General features: G+C 57.7%; 2 protein-coding genes across 2 annotated transcripts in view; both read right to left on the reverse strand.

Annotated features, from left to right (window-relative positions):
* The window catches only part of LOC138922324 (ral guanine nucleotide dissociation stimulator-like), a 378765-nt gene that overhangs the window by 63565 nt on the left and 296204 nt on the right, over positions 1-18996 (reverse strand). The window lies entirely within an intron of this gene.
* LOC138922320 (ral guanine nucleotide dissociation stimulator-like) lies at positions 611-10651 on the reverse strand. The gene is made up of 14 exons (XM_070259066.1): positions 10410-10651; positions 9855-9971; positions 8800-8990; positions 7235-7347; positions 6740-7101; positions 5742-5957; positions 5279-5382; positions 4735-4801; positions 3150-3203; positions 2657-2731; positions 2060-2092; positions 1573-1694; positions 1263-1366; positions 611-937 (listed from the first exon to the last, which is right to left on the reverse strand). The coding sequence occupies exons 1-14, from the start codon at positions 10542-10544 to the stop codon at positions 780-782; spliced, it is 1851 nt and encodes a 616-aa protein (XP_070115167.1). The 5' UTR covers positions 10545-10651; the 3' UTR covers positions 611-779.

Raw genomic sequence — 18996 nt, forward strand, 5'->3', positions numbered from 1 at the left:
GTGAAGGGTGAACATGGAGCCCCCAGAGGGGCCGGGGGAGGGAGGGTCCTGCCTGCCCTTAGTCCATCTGCACATGACCTTCTCCGGCCTTGACCCTCCACATGCACGTTTTGAGCTTTTACATCGTTCTCTGCACTTAGAGCTGCTGCTGTCCAGAGCCTCATTAGAAAACGACAAGTTCCTAACATCTGGTGAAGAGGAACCTCCACAAGAGAAGCCGAACACGTGGCCTCTCCTCCAAAGGGGTGGAAAAGCAGCCACTGTCCTGGGGCAGGTCGTGGTGCTGGCCCGTGCCATTTTAAAGACACCCGCATTCCAGTGGTTGTGGCTCTGCCTGTGAAAGTACCTCCACCCTCTAAATGCCAGGAGCTCTGGGTGCTGTCTCTGCTCCTGGCCCACGTGAACCACACTGAAATGAAGCCGTCCTCTGAGTAAGGGGGGGCGCGGAGGTGTCCCTCAGTATCCAGGGAGGGGCCTGGCCCTTCTCCCTTCTCTCACATACAATAAGCCGAGACCCTGCAAGATTTCTTCATTCCAGGAGGAACGCGAGAGTCTGTGTCTCCTTGACACGAGCACAGGAGGGGAAAGAACCAGACCGTGACTCGCAGGCTGGAACAGAAACAGGATTTTAACATCAAATTCAAAACTAGCACTAACTACTAACACGAAAGAAATACGGCCCCTTCCCAAGTGGTAAACAGGCGCTGGGGTGGAGCTGCCAGGCCTGTGGGGTGGGGTCGTCCCCTCCCTCTTGGGCTCCAGGGCTCCCAGGAAAAGGCTTAGAATGTTCTTCTCCCCATCAGCATGGGAGGAGCCGGCCTGGGGCCCCGCGTGTTTCCCAGCCGCGTCCCCGCCGCTGAAGAGCAGGCTGCACTCGAGCTGTTGGAAGGACCGGGATCTGCCACTGTTGCTGGGTTCTGCGTCAGGGGTCTGGTGACTGAAGAGAAGACACTGATGATTGGGGGGGTCACACCAGTATCCCAGCCCAACACCTCAGCCCCACTGCATTCTGCTCCAAACCTTGTCCTGAGTGTTCAGTCAACACTACCCCATTGTCCCTGACATGGGAGCTGGCATTTCGCTTCACCCATTTCACAGAAGAGGAAGCTGAGTCCCACAAAGGTCAAGGGAATTGTCCCTCACAGGCCTGGTCAGCAGTGGAGCTGGGATCCCCGTGCCGGCTGTCCATCTCCCTAGGCCCGTGCTTAGCCCGAAGCTTTCCGGAGCCCCTGGCTTCAGTCCCTGCCTGTCTGGACACTCACCGAGCCCTGAGCTGAGAGACGCGCGGTTCTTCTTGGGCAGGAAAAACCGGCGCATCTTGCCGGCCCTCTCCTGTGGGGGCTCCAGGTGGCAGGACAGGCTGTAGCTAAAGGACAGAGGGGACTTTTCAGCTACCGGGAGCCACACCTCAGGTGACCCTCCCAGAGACGGCCAGCAGTTGGAGTCCCAGGGCCCCACGGGTGACCATGCGACAAGCCCCGGGACTGACCCGGAAGCCACGGGCACGGGCTCCCTGGAGCTGGCCATCAGAGAGAGTCCGCCTTGCCCTCACCAACTCCTGCCCCGCCTCACCTCTCATCCTCGCTGAGGGGCTCCATGGCCTCGAACCAGGCCCCAAATCGCTCCTCAGCCTCAATGTGGTAAAGATGGACTGCCTCCTGGAGCAGGAAGATCTGCTCGGTGACTTTGAATTCCTGGGAGAAAGGACATGATGCAGACGGGGCCTGGGTGGGGGACCGTGCTGGGGACTCAGACAGGTGAGAAGAGGGTCAAGGAGCTGGTCTGGGGTCTTGGCCCACATGGGAACCCTCCTTCCCTCCAATTCCGTGCAGGACTTGCTCGTTCTCACAGTTGGCTTGAAATAGCTCCTCCTGCAGGAAGGTGTCCTTGGTGCCAGCCCCTTCCCCCACGCACCAATGGGACGGCTTTCCCAGCTCTGGGTGCCGAACTCTCCCAAGGAAAGCAAGGCCCAAGGCATCGGGCCAGAGAAGGTCTTCCCCGGAGGAGTCTCTGATTGCCACAGCCCCACCCTCCGCACGGGGAGGCCACAGCTGCTCACCTCACTCCTTTTCTCAAAATTGATCTCATTTCCCTGGAAGGCAGAGAGCCAAAGCCCATGAGCAACAGCCCCCTTAGCCCATAGCTAGCCCCCGTCTCCACCCTTTCTCAGGTTGCACTACCAGCAGGGTCGACCAGGGAGCAGGCGCTACCAGAAACGGGAATGGGTCCCGGGCAAGACTCTGAGCTCCAGAGCAAGGAGGCCACGGGGCTATGGCTCAGGGACATTCTAAGACAGCCCTCTCTGACAGACAGACAGACTGAGGCCTCAGGCAGGAAGGGATGCTCAGCCACTCGTGTGCTTCCTGCCTTGGAGGGGCCTGGCTTCACTCCCTGCAGGGGCGGGGCCTGAGGGAGAGGCTGAGTCCAGCTCAGACACACCCTCCAGCAGCTCCGCAGTCAGGCAGCCTGGACTGGCGGCTCACCTGGATCCTATATTCACTCATCACTAAGATGGCCATGACACCCAGCTCCCGGGGTGGCTGTGAGGCCCTCACGAGAGGACTCTGCCAAGGGTTGTGAGCTCAGGCCTCAGTGCAAGTCTCTCCTCCCAAATCTCCGAATCCTGATCCCCAGCTCCACCTCCAGGCTCACTCACCTCCAGGTAATCCTCCATGTTGGTGTCCAGCAGCAGTAGGTAATTGAGGAATGTGCCAAGGAAGGGGATGAGCCCCTGTGCCAGCGGGGTGGAGACGGTGATGAGATCCCGCTCTCAGGAGCCGTCAAAGACCTCTCCTCCACTCCTCACCCCAGCCTCCTGCCCAGCCCAAGCTACCCACCTAGGCGGCCTCCCCCCAATTTCCTCCTCTTCTCTCCTCCAGGAACCCCAAACTCCTCCAGGCACCTCCCAGCAGCCGGCTCTGGCAAAACCCAGGGTACGTGGTCCCCGCCCCTCCCTGTCCCAAATCCGTTGTGCGCCCATCCGTTCCAGGCCTCCTCCTGGTCACTTCCAATGCAGGCATTTCAGGTCTGTGGCACCAGGAGCAGGGCTGGAGGAGAAAGGCTCCCTCTCTGCTGGTAGAGACCTCCGGCTAGGAAGGGGAGTCCCCTCTCCTGCGACTCCTGGGCCCCTCCTCCACAGGCACCCTTACCTTCTGGGCACCTGTGGGGCCCGTCTCCAGGCTGGTCAACATAGAGGTCGCCTCCTGCCAGGGTGTTGACAGGGCCAGTGAGCCGACGCTCCCCTCCAAGTGTCCTCCCAGACCCCTCCCAGATCGGGGACCCTGGACATGTGGCCCCAGTCACCTGGTGCCCCTGCGGCTCCCGCCTCCAGGGTGCTCTGATTCCAGAGCCATCCCAGCTCCAACACTCACTCCTGTGTGACCTTGGGCCCGCCCAGGCCTCCCTGAACCTGTTACCTCGTCTGGAAGGTTTGACGAACTCTGTCTGCCTCCCACAGTCTCCTGAGGCCCAAGCGTCATCTGACCGTCATCACTGCTCTCCGCTCAAGCCTGCCTCTGGAGCCAGGTCCAAGCTCCCCACATTCCTCCCCACCCTTGAGCCTCGGCACCCACTGTGAGGCCTGCACCACGGCTCATCTCCCTCTGGCTCCCAGATGAGGAGACCAAGGCCCACACAGGGGCAGGGACTTGCTCAGGGGGCCCCAGAGGAGAGGCTGCTCCCCCTCCCAGCCACAGGCCCCTGTCTCCTCTGCCTTCACACCACCCTCTGCCCAGCCGCTGACCACAGTGCTGTCCTCGGGACTCTCAGGCTGTGTTCGGGCCCCCAGCTGGGCCGAGCCACGGATGGAGGGAGATGAGGTGTCTCAGGAGGCCTGGTCAAGTGGCTTCTGCCAGCCCCAACGCCCAGGAGTCTCTGATCCCAGGCCGAGGCCAAGGCCTTGCTAAAGCCCTCAGCTCCCTAGGATCCCCTCAGGGAGTTCCCCTGCACAGAATTCTTTCTTCATCCGCTCAGGATGGGGACCCCGAATGCCACGTCTGACTAGCAGGGGAGGGGGCGACCAGGGCACTGCGGGGTGGCATTTCCTTTCTGTTTTACGAGGAAACTTCTGACGTCTGGGCGGGAAGGATCCCTGAAGAAGCCATCAGTTCCCTGGGCACTTGCCCTTGCCCTCCGGGGCACATGTCATCGCCAACAAGGACCTGGGTGAGCATCCCACTGGGACTGTCTGCAGCGCCCACTTTAGGGGCCAGAGTGGGGAGTCACCGAGGGGACACAGATCTGTCCCAGGTCCAGTGTCCGTCCCAAGGCTGGGAAGCCCCTGAGTGCCCCCGGCCCGTGGGATCCGGCAGTGCCCATCCCTCAGGCAGGCAGGGTGCCCTTCTTGCGAGGCACAGTGAAGACAGAAGGAGCAGTGGGGCCCTGGCTTCCTGAGCACAGACTGGGCTGACTTCGGAAGAAAGGAAGCCCGCCCACTCGCTCCAGCCAGTGGCCAGGAGGAAGATGCAGGGCAGCTGATGGAGCAGCATGGAAGCCAGACACCGGCACCTTCTGCCAGGTCCTCAGCCTCCTGGAACAGTCCAGCCCGCACCATTCTATCCCATGCCCCTGGCCTCCTGTCCCAAACTGCCCCCACCTGCCCATGGAGCTAGCACATCCCTCTTCCTGTCCATCTTTTCCTGACCAACTTCACGTGACAGGAGAACCAAAGCTCATCCTGCCGGGTCCCCTCCCCTCTCGCTCCCCCTCCTTCCAGATGTGCAGCCTCCGTCTTACCTTCACCAGCTGCCTCCTGCTCACCCACTGGTCTTTGATGAACCTCTTCAACTTTCGAGAGCTCTTCCTGAGGGGAGAGGAAAGGAGGAAAGAAAACCCGGGGCGGTTGAAGGCGAAATGCCTTTGGCTGAGAACCCGGAAGGTTCAAAGGGCCTGGGGCCTGGACGAGGGTTTTCCCCGGGTTCTTCGGAGCTCTGAGGTCACCGTGGGACTCGGGTGGAGGCTCTCCTGCGGTCACCTGGGGCCTCCATTCCCACTCCGACTGAGCACATTGTTTCTAACAGCGTTGGTTGCCGATGAGGGCTCCGTTGCTGCGAAGTACACCCTTGGAAATCTCCAGTGTGGCTCAATCCAGGATGTGACAAGGGGGGAGCCACTGCCTAGGGTCTCAGAGAGTCTCAGAGACCCGAGCAAGGAGGCCAGTCCCCATCCCTAGGGTCCGCTGCCTCCCAGATGGTCCTAGCTGAATGAGGGGTCCATGGCAGTCGCACGGGGGATGTCTGGTCCGCCCTGGTGGTGCTTGGATGGAGCACGGCCTACCCACCTGGCAACTCGTCCCCATGTCTTTTGCAGACGGCTGATGGAGGGGCTCTGCAGAGCAGACACGATGGCACGCAGGGACGCATAATTTCCAAGGACTCGGCACTCCTGAGGAAGGGAAGGGAATGAGCTGCGACGGCGGGCTGGAGCCCTGCTTCCTCTGGCTTGTGTCCCCTCGTGGGCTTCTGCTGTCCTGGATGAGGCAGATGCCCAGGGAAGCGAGGGAGGGCACACCTGGGAGCTGATGAGTAACGCTCGCGGGCAGGAAGATTTTAGCTCAACCCAGGGCGGGAAGGGAGCTTCCCACCACTGGGACCAGCACTCAAGGTCAGCAGGCCCTTGGCAGCAAGGGGCCTAGGACTTTGCCGAGGCCCAGACCACCGACTTCAAGGCTGAAAGCTGCGAGAGGAGAAGGGGCAGTCCCCCTGACTCCAGGGAGGGGCTCCCTGGGCCCTGCCACTACTGACCTTGGCCACCTGAATCCACAGCTCGACGACTCTGGCCCTGTCCTGGGCCGTCATGCTGAGGTCCCCAAGGCACGTCGTGATGACGCAGCCGGACACGTGAAGAAACTGGTTGATAGTGGCCCGAACCGTGGGAGCCAGGTACTCCTTGCTCCCATTGGGCCGCTGGCACCACACAAAACCCAGGCAGTGGCGGGGCTCCACCTTCTTGAACAGCTCCTGGGGAGGATGGGGACTGTCACCTGACCCTGCCACACCCGAGCTCAGAGTCTGCAGGCCCCCGCAGCCCCAGGCAGGAGGCACTGGTCAGCTGCAGCTCAGGAACCTGAGGAGGTGGCCTGAAGCTTCTGGGAGTCTCTGGGTTTTGTCTGTGTCCGCTGAGGCCGCCCAGCGCAGGATGACCGAGGACCCAATAGGGGCGGGGAAGAGAAGTCCCATTGGCTCGCAGCCCAGTCTTGCTTCCCCCAAGCACCAGAACACGGCTCACACCTGCCCATCTCAAGGGGCATCTTCCACCCGTTCTCATCACCCCCTGGTCCCACTCCCCTTTCAGCTGCACGTTCCCCCGAGGCAGCAACAACCATGGGCTTTGTTTGCCTGTCTTCCATGTAGGTAAGGACGCACTAGGTGTCTAATAAGTACGGAGGCTGTTGAGGCCTCCTGGGCCGATGGGTGAGTGACCCAGGACTTGGCAGCACTCCAGTGAGCTTCCCTCCCCCACCAGAGGGCTATTCTCTGCCCCGCTTCCTCTCTGTTCGACCTCATCCATCCGCACAGCCACTCTGCCCAGCAGGTGCCCGCCCTTGGTGTGCTCTCTACTGTCCATGTGGGGACAGCAAGGACTTGGGGGCCAGAAGGTGGCCCAGGTCACCCGGTGGGTGAGTGGGGGAGCTGTGACTTGCACCCACATCGTTGGATTGCGGCTGAGGGAACAGGAGGTCTGGGGCAGCTGATGGCCCACCAAGGCGGGCCCCACCTAGCCCAAGAGCCCCGCTGCTCACCGCATCCATCCGGGTCAGCTGCTCGGCCACCAGCTTCGGAGGGAAGTCCAGCAGCTTAGGCCTCTCCTCTCTCAGCTCGGCGCTCGCTTCTGCGGTGACTTCGGCAGCTGGAGGCAGAGATCGTCCAAAAGTCAATGGCGCATCTTGCTCCAGCTCAGAAGCTGGCACTGGGGCTGAAGCTGATGGCGCTCGCTCCAGCCCTGGAGAGGCCGATGGAGGTGAGGCTGCTGGAGGTGAGGCTGCTGGTGGTGAGGCCGCCTCCAGCTCCGGCGCGGACGGTGGAACTACAGCTGGAGCTGCCTCTGGCCCCGGAGCTGGCCCTTGCTCTGGCTCTAGAGCCGGCAGGAGCTCTGGAACTGGCGCTGCAGCGGGAGAAAGAGAAAGTTTCACCTACGTACCCGACTTTACAAGACAGGAGAGACTCCGCTGTCTTGAAGGGAACCCCAGCCCGTGAACCCCACCGCAGACAGTCTTCCCAGACTGCTGTGCCCTCACCTTCCAGCTCTGCCCTCCTGGGCCCCAGATGTTGCAGCTGGACCTGGGGAAGGTAGGCAGGGCCTCCCAGGTGCGACCCAGGCCAGATGACACGCAGAGAGGCCAGCCGCATCCTGAAAGAGGGAAAGGGCGTGGGCTCCCAGAAATCCTGCATTGGGTCCAGCCAGGTTCCCACCATAGAAGACGCGGTACTGGGCGGAAGCAGTTGGGCCACAGAGCCAGAGGCCTGGCCGTCGCTTCCACACTGTCCTCCCAAGGCACCCTGCTTTGGGTCTGGGCCCTGTGCCTGCCCCTTTCCACCAGGGGGGAGTCCCACCCCGGCGCTGACTCCTGTGTGGCCATCCTGGCAGTGGCAGGCCTGCTCATCCAGCAGGTGGAACACGGGGTTTGTGTGAGTCTCTTCTTCCCACTGCCACTCTTCTCGCAAAGAGGCTGGACACAGTCCAGCCCAGCCCTCCACGCCCTTGTGCAAGTGGACTGAGGACTGAGGCCGATGTGTGAGCGGCTCGCTAACACCCCTTCTCTTCTGGGCCTGCTGGTGGTGGTCAGAAGGGGTGGATATGGAGAAGGGGAAGCGGAGGGAGACGGGACTGTGGTGGGGATGGGTCGCCAGGGAACAGCTCAAGCCAGCCTCCCCTCTGGTTCCCAGGGGCTCTGGGACCCCACCCACAGCTCTCTTTCACTCCTATCCCCTTGCAGTAGAAGCCATCAGACCTCAGCCCTCCCAGAGGAATCAAAAGATGAGTGAGATCAGAGTTGTGCCGGGCCCGCCCCAGCCACAGTCCTCTGTCCTCTTGTTCTCCCCCAGCCCTGTTCTGTGGAGACAGGAGGCCCTCGTCTGGCACTCAAAGAACACTCAGGTCTTTAGTTGGCGCTGGGGTCCATCATGCATGAGAACGTGGGAAGAGGCCTCCAGTCGTAAAGGAGCATAGGAGGGCATCCCCTGGGACAGGCGGGGGACAGGATCTGTGGATGATATGGTGTGTGACTATCTGAGTCTCAGGCTGCTGCGGGGGTCCAGGGGCTGTGTCTGCTTCATTCACTGCGTTGTGCCAAGTGTCTCTAAAGCTCCCGCATGTCACAGGTGCTTAATATACAGTGTTCTCGAATGAACTCCAACCAGAAGCATCCCCGGTAGCTGAGTGGGCCTGGGGCCCCTCTGCGGCCCCGGAGACCCCTCCTTGGCTACTCCAAGGACCCGCCCCACGACCAGCTGGATGGAATCCCACACTCCCTGCCAGAGTGCTTTCCGTGTGCCTTTGCAAACTCAGAAAGGCCCCATCCCAGCGATGGGGGAGCAGACTGCTCTTCATCGGGGAGAGGGAAAGAATAACCAGGAACAACCACGGCACGTCTCTCAGCCCCTTCTGTAGAGCCAGGCCCCAGGGAAGCACCTGCCGTGGCTCATCCCATTCGTGCCCACCAGAACCCGATGAAGTTTATCCTCTCCCACTCCACTTTGCAGAGGAGCAATCGAAGCTCAGAGAGATGGAGGGCCGTTTCCAAGACACACAGCTGGCAGTGGGCAGAGTCACCACTGTGCTGAGGAGGGGCTGGGCACTCACGTAGCAAGTAGGTGGTCCAGGACCCCGTGGGAGGTGAGGACAGCCGCGCAGTCAAACACGATGGTGGTGACGTTGGCCATGTTTCGAGGCGCCAAGGCTGGTCCTATGGACGGCGGCAGCCTCTCCAGCAGGCCTGCCTGGAGGGCCCGCATCCTGCAGGCCTCATTCCGCTGCCCGAGTGACTCTCCGCGCTGGGTGAGATGAGGAAGGACACAGAGTCACCAGCACCAGCGTGAACCTCCAGGAAGTCAAGGTCTGGAGGTCCCCCAGGAACTGTGAGCCCCTCAGGGATGTGTGCAGAGGAGGGACAGGATTGCCCACAGCCAACCGGTTTCCAGGCTTGAAAAGTCCAATTTGAGTTTGGGCGGGGGGAGGATTATACGATGAGTTCCTCAGGACACTTGGCTGGCTTGGCAAGGACAGACCGCCCCGCACCAAAGCGTGCATTAAGAGCACTGACCAGCGAATCCAACACAAACATCCCCATTCTAGAGATGAGAGGACGGAAGCTTCGGGCTGCCAAGTGGCTGCTCAGGGTCCTGTGGGTCGGAACTGAGAACCGCCCTAAGCCAGGGCTGCAGGACTCCCCCGCTCCCCCACCTGAGGCTTCATGTGCTCCTGACATGAAGGGAAATGTCTGGTGGGAACCTCAGCCCTCCCCAGTCGGGAGACAGTGCACGGGCAGACAGACGCTGTGAGGATCTGGCTGACTACAAGAAAGGACGCTGGTTTTTCTTTCTTTTACACGAAAGGGAGGTTTGAGACCCTCGTTACAGAGGTTTCAGATTCAGAAAATGGCAGATTTCAAAGATGCCCCTGGCCGAGTGTGAAGCGCAAACATCAGTGTTTTGTCTACTCCGCCTAGGGTTAGGAAAGAGCGACTTCCCACCCTCCTAGGTAGCTGGTGAGGAGGCGTGGAAGTCCAGATTCCTTTGGGACTGGGCCCTTGGGACACTCCAGTGGGAAAGCCCTGGGCGGGTCCAGGGGAGGGCTCCAGATTTGACTCTGGATTGTGGACACACCCCGGTGATCTCAGGGCCCCGGGTGTCACTCACTCTCCCCTCAGTCCAGCCCCGGGCAAGGTCGGTGGTCTGCTGCACTTGCCCCCTGTCCAGGGAGATGGAGCCGTAGGACCCATGCGCCAGCTCCTGGACCATCTCCTGGGTGGAGCTCTGCAAAGACAGCGTCCGGTGGCCGCGGCGGCAGGTAGCAGGGGCCTGCCTGCACTTGCCCACAGGGGGAGAACTCTCCCGCACACCGAGCACAGACAGAGGGGCATCCGCATAGACCTCCAGACAGGGAGCGAATGAGATGACACCTCACGGGCTTGGGATTCACCTACGGGTAGGGCGGCTTGGCTCCCAGCACTCACCTTCCATCCTGCCAGCCACCACCTGGGATATGAACACGACATACCGCCAGGCTTCCAAGCCCTAACCGTCTGCTCCCGTCCAGGGTAGCTCCACGCTCATCCCTGCCTTCCGTCACTCCATGCCCGCCAACACACACACACAATAAGGGTCAAGGGGTGTGGGGCTGCCCGCATGGGAGGGTGGGATCACACTTGTGGCCTGACCCGGAGTGGCCCGCCCTGGGCTGCCTTGTGTTACCTGAGGGTTCCTTCTTCCGAATGGCCTGAGGTCTTGGAGGTGCGGTCTCAGCCAGTGTCGACAGCGCTGGAGAAGACTGTCATTGTTGGCTCTCTGTGCGCCAGAGCCTCGCAAAGAGGGGATACATGAACACATCCTCCTGTGTCGAGTGTCTCTGGTCAAATGGGCTATGTGTACAAAATGGCTGCCTGGTGACCAGAGTTCTAAGCTGTTGGGGTCGGTCGCCAAGGAAGTGAGGTCATGTCTCCAAGGTTCCAGGATGGGGGGGCCCTTCCCTCCATCAGACCCACCCAAAGCCCCCTCGGGGCTGTTGACCGCTCACCCTCCTTGCCCGTGTCATCTCCCGAGCTGTACAGAAAGTTCCATCACAGCCCTCCCCACAGCTCCTTGGGATCGGAACCAGCGCCCCAGCTTTGAAGAGAGAGCGCCCAGTTCGGATCTCCTTTTTCCTAGCAGTTCTGTGTCCTGGAAAAGCCACTGTGCCTCTCAGGGCCTCCCCAGTCTCCCAACCTGCACGATGGGATGGCGCTAGAAACACATTCCCAGGGACGTCTTCGGGTGGACATGTGATAACGCCTCCCATATCTGGGAGGTGGTGCCGCCTGGGTCTGGTCCCCGAACTTAGAGGTGGAAGAATTACAAGAAGGGGTGGATGCAGTCGGGAATACCTCTCCAAACAGGCCTGGATTCCAGCCGTGTGATTTGGGAAAAGTCCCTGCCCCTTGGGGGCTCCTTGTCAGGTCTGCACCTTCAAGGGTTGGAAGTTCGAGGAAATTCAGATATTGTCATTCACTAGCATTCAACCTTTCCCAGTCTCCTGTTGGCCTTAGAACCAGACCCAAGCGCCTCATTGTCGGCCTATGTGGTGGGCAGCCTCCACCAAGGCTCCCAGCGCTCCCTCCCTCCTGCTGTGCACATCCTTGTGGAACCACTACATCCTGAGTAACTGGTTTCTGAGCAATAGAATACAGCCCAGCTGATGGAATGTCACATCCAAGTTTTAATTACAAAAACTCTGTCACTTCCCTCTTGCTTGCTTTCCTGAGTTCCCTCCCTTTATCTCCCCCTCTGTTTCCATCTCTTGCGCTCTCTCTCTGTCACATTTCTGGAAATGAGATAGCAAGTGGCGATGATTTCAGTTGCCCTATGTAGAGGCCAAGGGAGGCGAGATCTGAGGGAGCGCCCAGCCAACAGTCACATGGAGACTCAGACTCTCAGTCCCAATGACTCCTGACACCACCCGTGTGAGTGACTTGGGAGCAAATCCTCCCCTAGTCTAGCCTCAGTTGAGACTGAAGGTCCTGCTTCACGGAGACCTGGAGGCAGAGGCTCCCAGCTAAGCCGTGCCCAATGCCTAGACCACGGAAACCGGGAGAAGTTCAATATTCGTACTTCAGAGGTGCAACTTTTGGGAGCAGTGTTGTGAGAGAGAAACCCAAATGAACGCAGACTACCGGGTTCCCCGGTCTGGCCCCATTAACCGCCGCCCCTGCCGCAGCTCCTGTTGCTTCTCAGGCTCCCTCCAGCCGCCTGGGCAGCTTTCTGACCTCCTCTGCTCACGCTCACTTCTGCCCCAGAGTCTCAGCACCAACAGCGCCTTTCCCCCGACTCCCTGTTCCCGGACCTACGCAGGCGTGGCTCAGTCTTGTCCTTCTGGTCACAGCCTAGGTCACTTCAGTGAGGCCTTTCAGAATCTCCCAGGCACAGTCTCTGCCACCACACATCTCACATCTGGAAGCGTCTTCAATTGTTTCCTCCTTCTTGCTCCCATTTGGATAAAGTGAGCCCAGGACGAGGGGCTGTCTGCTTTGGCTGAAGGAGACGTAATTCCTTCTGGTTACCCCGGGCACACGGCTGTCTCCTCCAGGCTGAGTTTTTCCCACCACCAGTCCGTCGGGAAGGCGCACTAGCCTTCCCTCTCTCCCGTGGGGCTGGTGTCCCAGGAACACGGTGAGCCGTCCTCTCTCCCTGTCATGCAGCACCAGCCCCTCACCCCACGGCCAGAGAACTAGCACCCGGTCTGAGACTCCACCACATCCTGAATTCAGTTACTGCTGAGACCCTCCCATCCATTTGGGGATTCCCTGGTACCTCCTGAGGGCGTCTTTCCCTGAGACCCCACTCCCAGCCTGCCCTTGCTTATTCCAGTAACAATGGCCTTTCCTCAGAGCCCCCCCAGTCTGGAGAAGAAATGTGTTGAAAGGTTCTCCGTGTTAATTTTCAGGGCCGGGGGAAATTGGTAGAAGTAATTTGGGTGTTTCTGTGCAATAGTTCCCAGGAAGAAGATTCAGCCCTAAAAACAAATGAACTTCTGACACATGGTACAACGTGGATGAACCTTGCAAACCTTACGCTCAGTGAAATAAACGCAACCCAGAAAGACACCTATGATACGGTTCCCCTTACATGACGTGCCGAGCACAGGCAAATTCATCGAGATGGAAGGAAGAATAGAAGTTCACAGGGGCTGGAGCTGAGGGTCATGGGGAGGCAGTGTTTAATGGGGACAGAGTTTCTGTTTGAGATGATGAAAAGAAGTCTTGGAAATGAACACGGTGATGGTTGCGCAGTATTGTGAATGCATTTGATGCCACTGAATTGTCCACGGAAAAATGGTTCAAATGGCCAAGTCTAGGTTATGCATACTTTGCCACAATCAAAAGGCACTTAAAAATGCAGCGGGGGGTCAAGATGCAGGTTCTGGGGCCCTCAAGTCAGCATATGGGCCAGGTAGGTGTCCAGGGTCTGAGATCTTGGACCCTGGTGAGGCTCTGGAGTGGTCCTGATTGATGCTAGTTTACAAGTTCAAAGTAACAGGATTGGAGCAATTTCACCGATTGGGGGATAAGAAAGGAAACAACTGCATTCAGTCCCATCCAACGTGGAAGAGACCTTTTTCTTAATGGGAAGCAAATGTCAGTCCTTCAAGGAAGTCACTTCTCAACGTCTCTACCCCTCCCCAACCCCACCCGCTACTCCCAGAAAGACGCCGCAGTGCAGAGCTCGGGTACCGTGGTTGTGGCCTCATCCGTGAGTCATGTTTGGGGTCAGATCCCCTGTTTTCCTTCCCCAGCCATGTGACCCTGGGCATGTCACTCAACATGACTGAACCTCCATTTCTTCAACCGTAAAATGGGGAGAATCATCCTGGTAGGGAAATTATGAAGGTCACAAGACTTTCTCAGAGGAGGTAGCACATGGCAGAGGCATTATGCTGAGAGCCGCGCCCCACAGGTCACACGTTTTCTGATTCTGTTGATACGACCTTCTCAAAACAACAGCATTATAAAGATGGAGAACAGATGAGTGAAGGCCAGGGGCTGGCCGGGCAGATGTGACTACGAAAGAGCAGCACGAGGGAGGGCTTGTGGGGATGGGACAGTTCTGTGTGTGGATTGCAGTGGTGGTGGCGCAAATCTGCATGTGTCATAAAATGGCATTGAACCGCGCGCGCGCGCATACACGCACACGCACACACACACACACCCCCCAGTGAGCTCACGTCAAACTAGCAACATCAGAAGTCTGCGGTCTGTGGGTTTAACACTGCCAATTCATGTCCTGGTCGTGACACTGTACTAGAGTCCCGCAAGATGTTAACCCCCGGCGGAAGCTGGTGGAAGGGTCCAAGGCACTCTGTACTATTTTTGTTGCAACTTCATGTGCTTTCATATTTATTCAAAGGGAAAAGTTAACAGTGAAAGACACAACAGGACACAGCCTGGCACGTAGTAAGTGGCAAACAACACGGTTCTCGGTGACAATTCTTTGCGATTGTAATTGCACGTTCATTTCCAGTCTCTCTCCATACACAGTGACCTTGGTGAGGGACGGACACACCTCACTAACGTCGTCTGCCCTCTGCCCAGCACAGAGCACGCGCCCACTCAATATTTGTCCACTAAATCCCCCGTGGTCCCTGCGCCAGGTGTTCTTACGTCCACGTTCACGGACCCTCCACGACAACCTTAGGCAGTGTTATTCTTCGTGCTGGGCAGGTGAGGAAACTGAGGCACAGAGAGGGAAAGTAAATTGTTCCAGGTCAACACACTGGACCGACGAGGAGGTGCCATGCCCTACTCTGGAGGAGAGCAGAGGCTGTCCATGGCAGCTCCAGGGTCCCTCACGGCGGCTCCTCTCTGCGACTGCCAGGTCCTAACTTTGAGGCCAAATAGCTTGACTTCCTAGAGGGAGCTGGAGAGAGAAGTCACCTACCTGTGGCGCTGGGGGGGGGGGGTCGGTGGCACCAGTGGGTTCTGTGGGAGGAGCATGGAGGTCACAGCAGCTGAGGAGAAATGGTCTGGAGTGAGACCGGGGACTCCGAGGGGGGGGCATGGAGGCCACCGCGTGCATCTTTCCTATCCAGCCTGAGCCACTGATTGCGGGTCCTCTGGCTTCTTCTCCCGTGGGTGCCCTGGGATGAGGAGATCAGTCGCTCTCCCTAAGGGGCCTGCAGCACACGGTCATCAGAGCCCTGAGGACTCACCGCGGGGAGTGAGGGCTGAGGTCCGATGTGTAACCTGCTGTGAGAAAAGGAGACAGAATTGGCATGCAAGAGGGGCACGAATGTCCAAAATACAGCCCGAGGACCACCAGCCCCACCCACAACTGACACTTCCAGTCTACACGGTTCCACATTAGGATTTAGGAGCAACTATCTCTTATTCCTAAAAGGCTGACAAATCAAAGATCCAGTCCCTGTTTTCATGAGTTTACAATTTATGTGTGAGATCAATGCGCTAACCTTGCTCGAACATGGGTTTGCAAATTGTGCTCTTCAGGTTCCAGAGGTATTTAGAGGTGCTGGCAGGGAGAGAGAGGAATAGCCAGACTCTTGAATGCCCATTGGCTTCAGAGGGATACTCTCTTTCATCTGACTGGAGAAAGGCTTCTGTGCCTCAGGCAAGGGGACGAATCACAGCCCCAGAGTGCAGAGCTGCAAAGGGAAGAGAAGGATTCACAAAGTGCAGGGCCTTGGGGTCCCTGAGCCTTGAGGGAGGTTGCTCAGCTGGAAGACTAGACACACAGGATGGCTCCTGAGGAACACTGGAGAGTGCACATCCTCCTGGGGCCCATCCTTAGCTTCAGTATGGGGTTACTAAATAGATGCTCCCCAACGACGTAGAGGCTGTCGCTGTCCAGGATGAAGGAGCCCAGCTGAGTGCCCCCACAGGTCTCATGTCTCAGCTTCCGTGACAGCCCCTCTTTTTCCAGCTTAAGGCCCACAGTGTCAGGATGGTGAGTGAGGACAGTATCATCTCCGCCGGCTGTTGCAGTTTTCTCAGGCCTGGAGCTGGAGGGACACAGGCATGGGGAGGTGGGGACTCCAGGCAGGGGCGCTGAAACGCCTCCCTGAGGGAGGGGACAGAGACAGCAGGAAGACTGACGGGCAGCTTGGAACAGCCTTGGTGCTGGGGGAGGGTTGTAAGTGAATAGGACAGCCAAGGTCCCTGAACACAGAGGACGTAGCACCTCCAAATGTTGGTGTCGGTGCTCAACTCTGAAAGGACGTTCATGATACGGCAACGCACACCCTAACAACAAAGCATGCGGCAGCGAGCGCGGAGGAGGACTCTGGGCACAGGACCAGGTGAAGCAAGGCAACATCAAGTTGCTTAAATTGCAGCTCTGCCACTCACTTTCTGCATGCCTCTGGGTAAGTCTCCCAACCCCTCTGGCTCCTTTTCTTCATCTGTCCAGTGAGGTGAGAGTTCAGACCTCACAGCACTTAGCACTAGTAACCGTTCGATGAAAAGCGGCCATTTTCCTTAGGTATTAATAGGGCCCGCATTCTTGGTGTCAATGGACCTGGCAGGGAGAGAGACTGAGCCTTTTGAAGGCAACACTTAGGGCAAGCAGCCGTCCTGGGATGGAGGCGGCGATTGGGCTGTGTGGGATCTCAGAGCCAGAAACATCTCAGGGCCAGTGGAAAGGGAAGACACGCTGCATCACGGCTGCAGGACAATGGCGAGGACCTTTGGAGCTGGGTCGTTTCATCCTCAGACAAACGGGTTCACGACTGGGAGGTTCACACGAGGGCTGAGGCCACCCAAGTGCTCCTGCGGGGGTTCCCACGTTGAAACAATAGATAATGCTTCTAAAAGATTGATCAACATGCTCTTGTCCTGAGAAGAGTGGGGAGAGGCTCAGTAGCTGTGCACTGTTTCCTCATGAGATGCCTCTGTCCTTCGTAGTCCTTTTGGGGTTGCTTAACACTTGTCGTTTCAGCAGGTGCCCTTGCCCTGGAGGGAAGAGATAGCAGGGCTGCTGAGCGTTGGGCTAGAGTTTCAGTCTAGGGGGCCGGCCCCGTGGCCAAGTGGCTGAGTTTATGTGGTTTGCTTTAGTGGCCCAGGGTTTCACCCGTTTGGAGCCTGGGTGCGGACCTGGCACCACTCATCAGGCCACGCTGAGGCCGTGTCTCACATAGTGCAACTAGAAGGATCTGCAACTAGAATAGACAGCTATGTACTGGGAGGCACTGGGGAGAAGAAGAAGAGGAGGAAAGAAAACAACGTTTAGCAAAAGAATTTCAGTCTTGTCTCTCCTGTGTGTGAGGACCTCCACATTCCCAATCTTTGTTCCTCATAGCTGTCTCATTTCATCTTTTCTCTCGGTTTCTTTCTGTCGTTAACCACTTCAGACACTTGTCTGTTCTACTAATGTCCTAACCTCTATCAGGCCTTTATCCTGCCTCTTCCTGCAGAGCAGCTATGCCTGGCACCTCACTGCCGTTCAAATCTCAGCTCAACCATCAGCTGCTCTGAAAGACCTTGCCAGACCACCTTCTATGAAGTAGCACTTCTGAATACACACCTGGCCCTCAGGTTTTCTCTTCCCATATCACCCTGAGTATTTCTTTCATGGAATTTACTATCATTTGCTGTATTCAGTCTTTATGCATTTGTCACCTTGGCGCCGAGTACCTAGTTGACACTCGCTTTATGCTGCTTGCTGGAATGAATGCATGAATGTAGCAATGTCTGTACGTGTCCACATTTGTGGGTTCTATTTGAACAGACAGAAAATCTTTCTGGATCTTAGTCATGACTTTGACTCTAGCCCTGTCTCCTCATCTGGCCCCAGTGTGGATCTGAGAGCCCCTGAGTTTCCAGGAACCTGATATAGAGGCTTGATTGATGCCGTGGAACCTGTCGTACCCCAGCTCTGAAGATTCATTTTTAAAACTGAGTCCATGGGGGCTGGCCCGGTGGCGTAGCAGTTAAGTGTGCACACTCTGCTTCAGCGGTCTGTGGTTCCGGTGAACTGGCCCACTCAGCTCCCAGGCGTGGACCTATGTACCACTTCTCAAGCCACGCTTTGGCAGGCATCCCACGTATAAAATAGAGGAAGATCAGCACAGATGTTAGCTCAGGGCAAATCTTCCTCAGCACACAAGGAGGATTGGCAGTGCATGTTAGCTCAGGGTTAATCTTCCTCAAAAAAAAGAAGAAAAAAGTCAAGTCTATGAGTCTTTTTCATGCTTGTGTCCTGACCCAGGCTGGGCCTCCCCATCCCTTAATCCTGCCATGTGAGTCTGGAGTCATGGGATATAAACCGGAGTCCTGAAATTTGAATTCCGCCTTCAGGAATTCTTTGTTTCGTGAGTCAAGACCCTGCACATTTTCTACATGCTGTAGACATGATGCACACTCTCCACTTCCTCACCGCTCCGTCCTGACCAGCTCAACCATTTGTGTAACATGCCTAGTTCCAGCAGAATGTTAAATATGTGACATGTGCTACAGACCAAGTTATGTCTGCGCGCCCCCAGAAGGATTCCTGAGCAGTAGAGCACAGTGGTCACATGGTTTTTGGGGGGTCTGACAGGCCTGTGTTCCGATCCTAGTTCCCTGCTTCAAGACTGTGTGTCCCTGACCAGTTGCTAAACATCTCTGTGCCTCGGCCACCTCATCGGTCAATCGGAAGGGCTCAGTTTGCTTTTCTGCAGAACCAATTTAGCCCACATTCTGCTGGATAGTGATTTGTTCTGAATGCTGCTGGGAAGTTCTCCTGCCGGGGCTGGCTCAGCTGATCTCAGCTGAGGCTCACTGATGTGCCTGCGGTCGGCCGCTGGCTGGCGGACCTCGGGTCTCCCGCACATTCTCTCATCCCCCAGTGGGCACCTTGGGCTCATTGAGCTGCTCCGAGTTCCAGGAGCAGCAAGAAATGGCAAGCCCTAGTGTACACGTGCTTCCCAAGCCTCTGCTTCCGTCACATTCACTAACATCCATTAGCCAAGGCCTGTCATGTGGCCGAGCCCAGATTCAAGAGATGGGGAAGTAGACTCTGCTTCTCACTGGGGAGAGGAATTTGTGTGAGGATGAAAATGAAAAGTGCTTAGCAAAGGTCCCGACATGTAGACAACAAGCAGTAAAGGACTCGCACCCTTTCTTACACCCAACTGTGAGAAGGACCCCAGCACGTGGGAACCCCAGCATGAGCACTTGGGTGGCCTCAGCCCTCGTGTGAACCTCCCAGTCGTGAACCCGTTTGTCTGAGGATGAAACGACCCAGCTCCAAAGGTCCTCGCCATTGTCCTGCAGCCGTGATGCAGCGTGTCTTCCCTTTCCACTGGCCCTGAGATGTT

Source organism: Equus caballus, unplaced genomic scaffold (assembly GCF_041296265.1).
Source record: "Equus caballus isolate H_3958 breed thoroughbred unplaced genomic scaffold, TB-T2T haplotype2-0000768, whole genome shotgun sequence".
NCBI classification, from domain to species: Eukaryota; Metazoa; Chordata; class Mammalia; order Perissodactyla; family Equidae; genus Equus; species Equus caballus.

Bases quoted from the DNA above. Each gene is read 5' to 3' on its own strand.
- LOC138922320 (XM_070259066.1), bottom strand. From the start codon at position 10,544: ATGTGTTCATGTATCCCCTCTTTGCGAGGCTCTGGCGCACAGAGAGCC. The intron at 7,348-8,799 runs GTGAGTGCCCAG...TCCCTCTTTCAG, and splicing joins CTGGACCACCTACTTGCTAC to GATGCGGCTGGCCTCTCTGC. The intron at 1,695-2,059 runs GTGAGCAGCTGT...CCTTTCTCCCAG, and splicing joins ATTTTGAGAAAAGGAGTGAG to GAATTCAAAGTCACCGAGCA.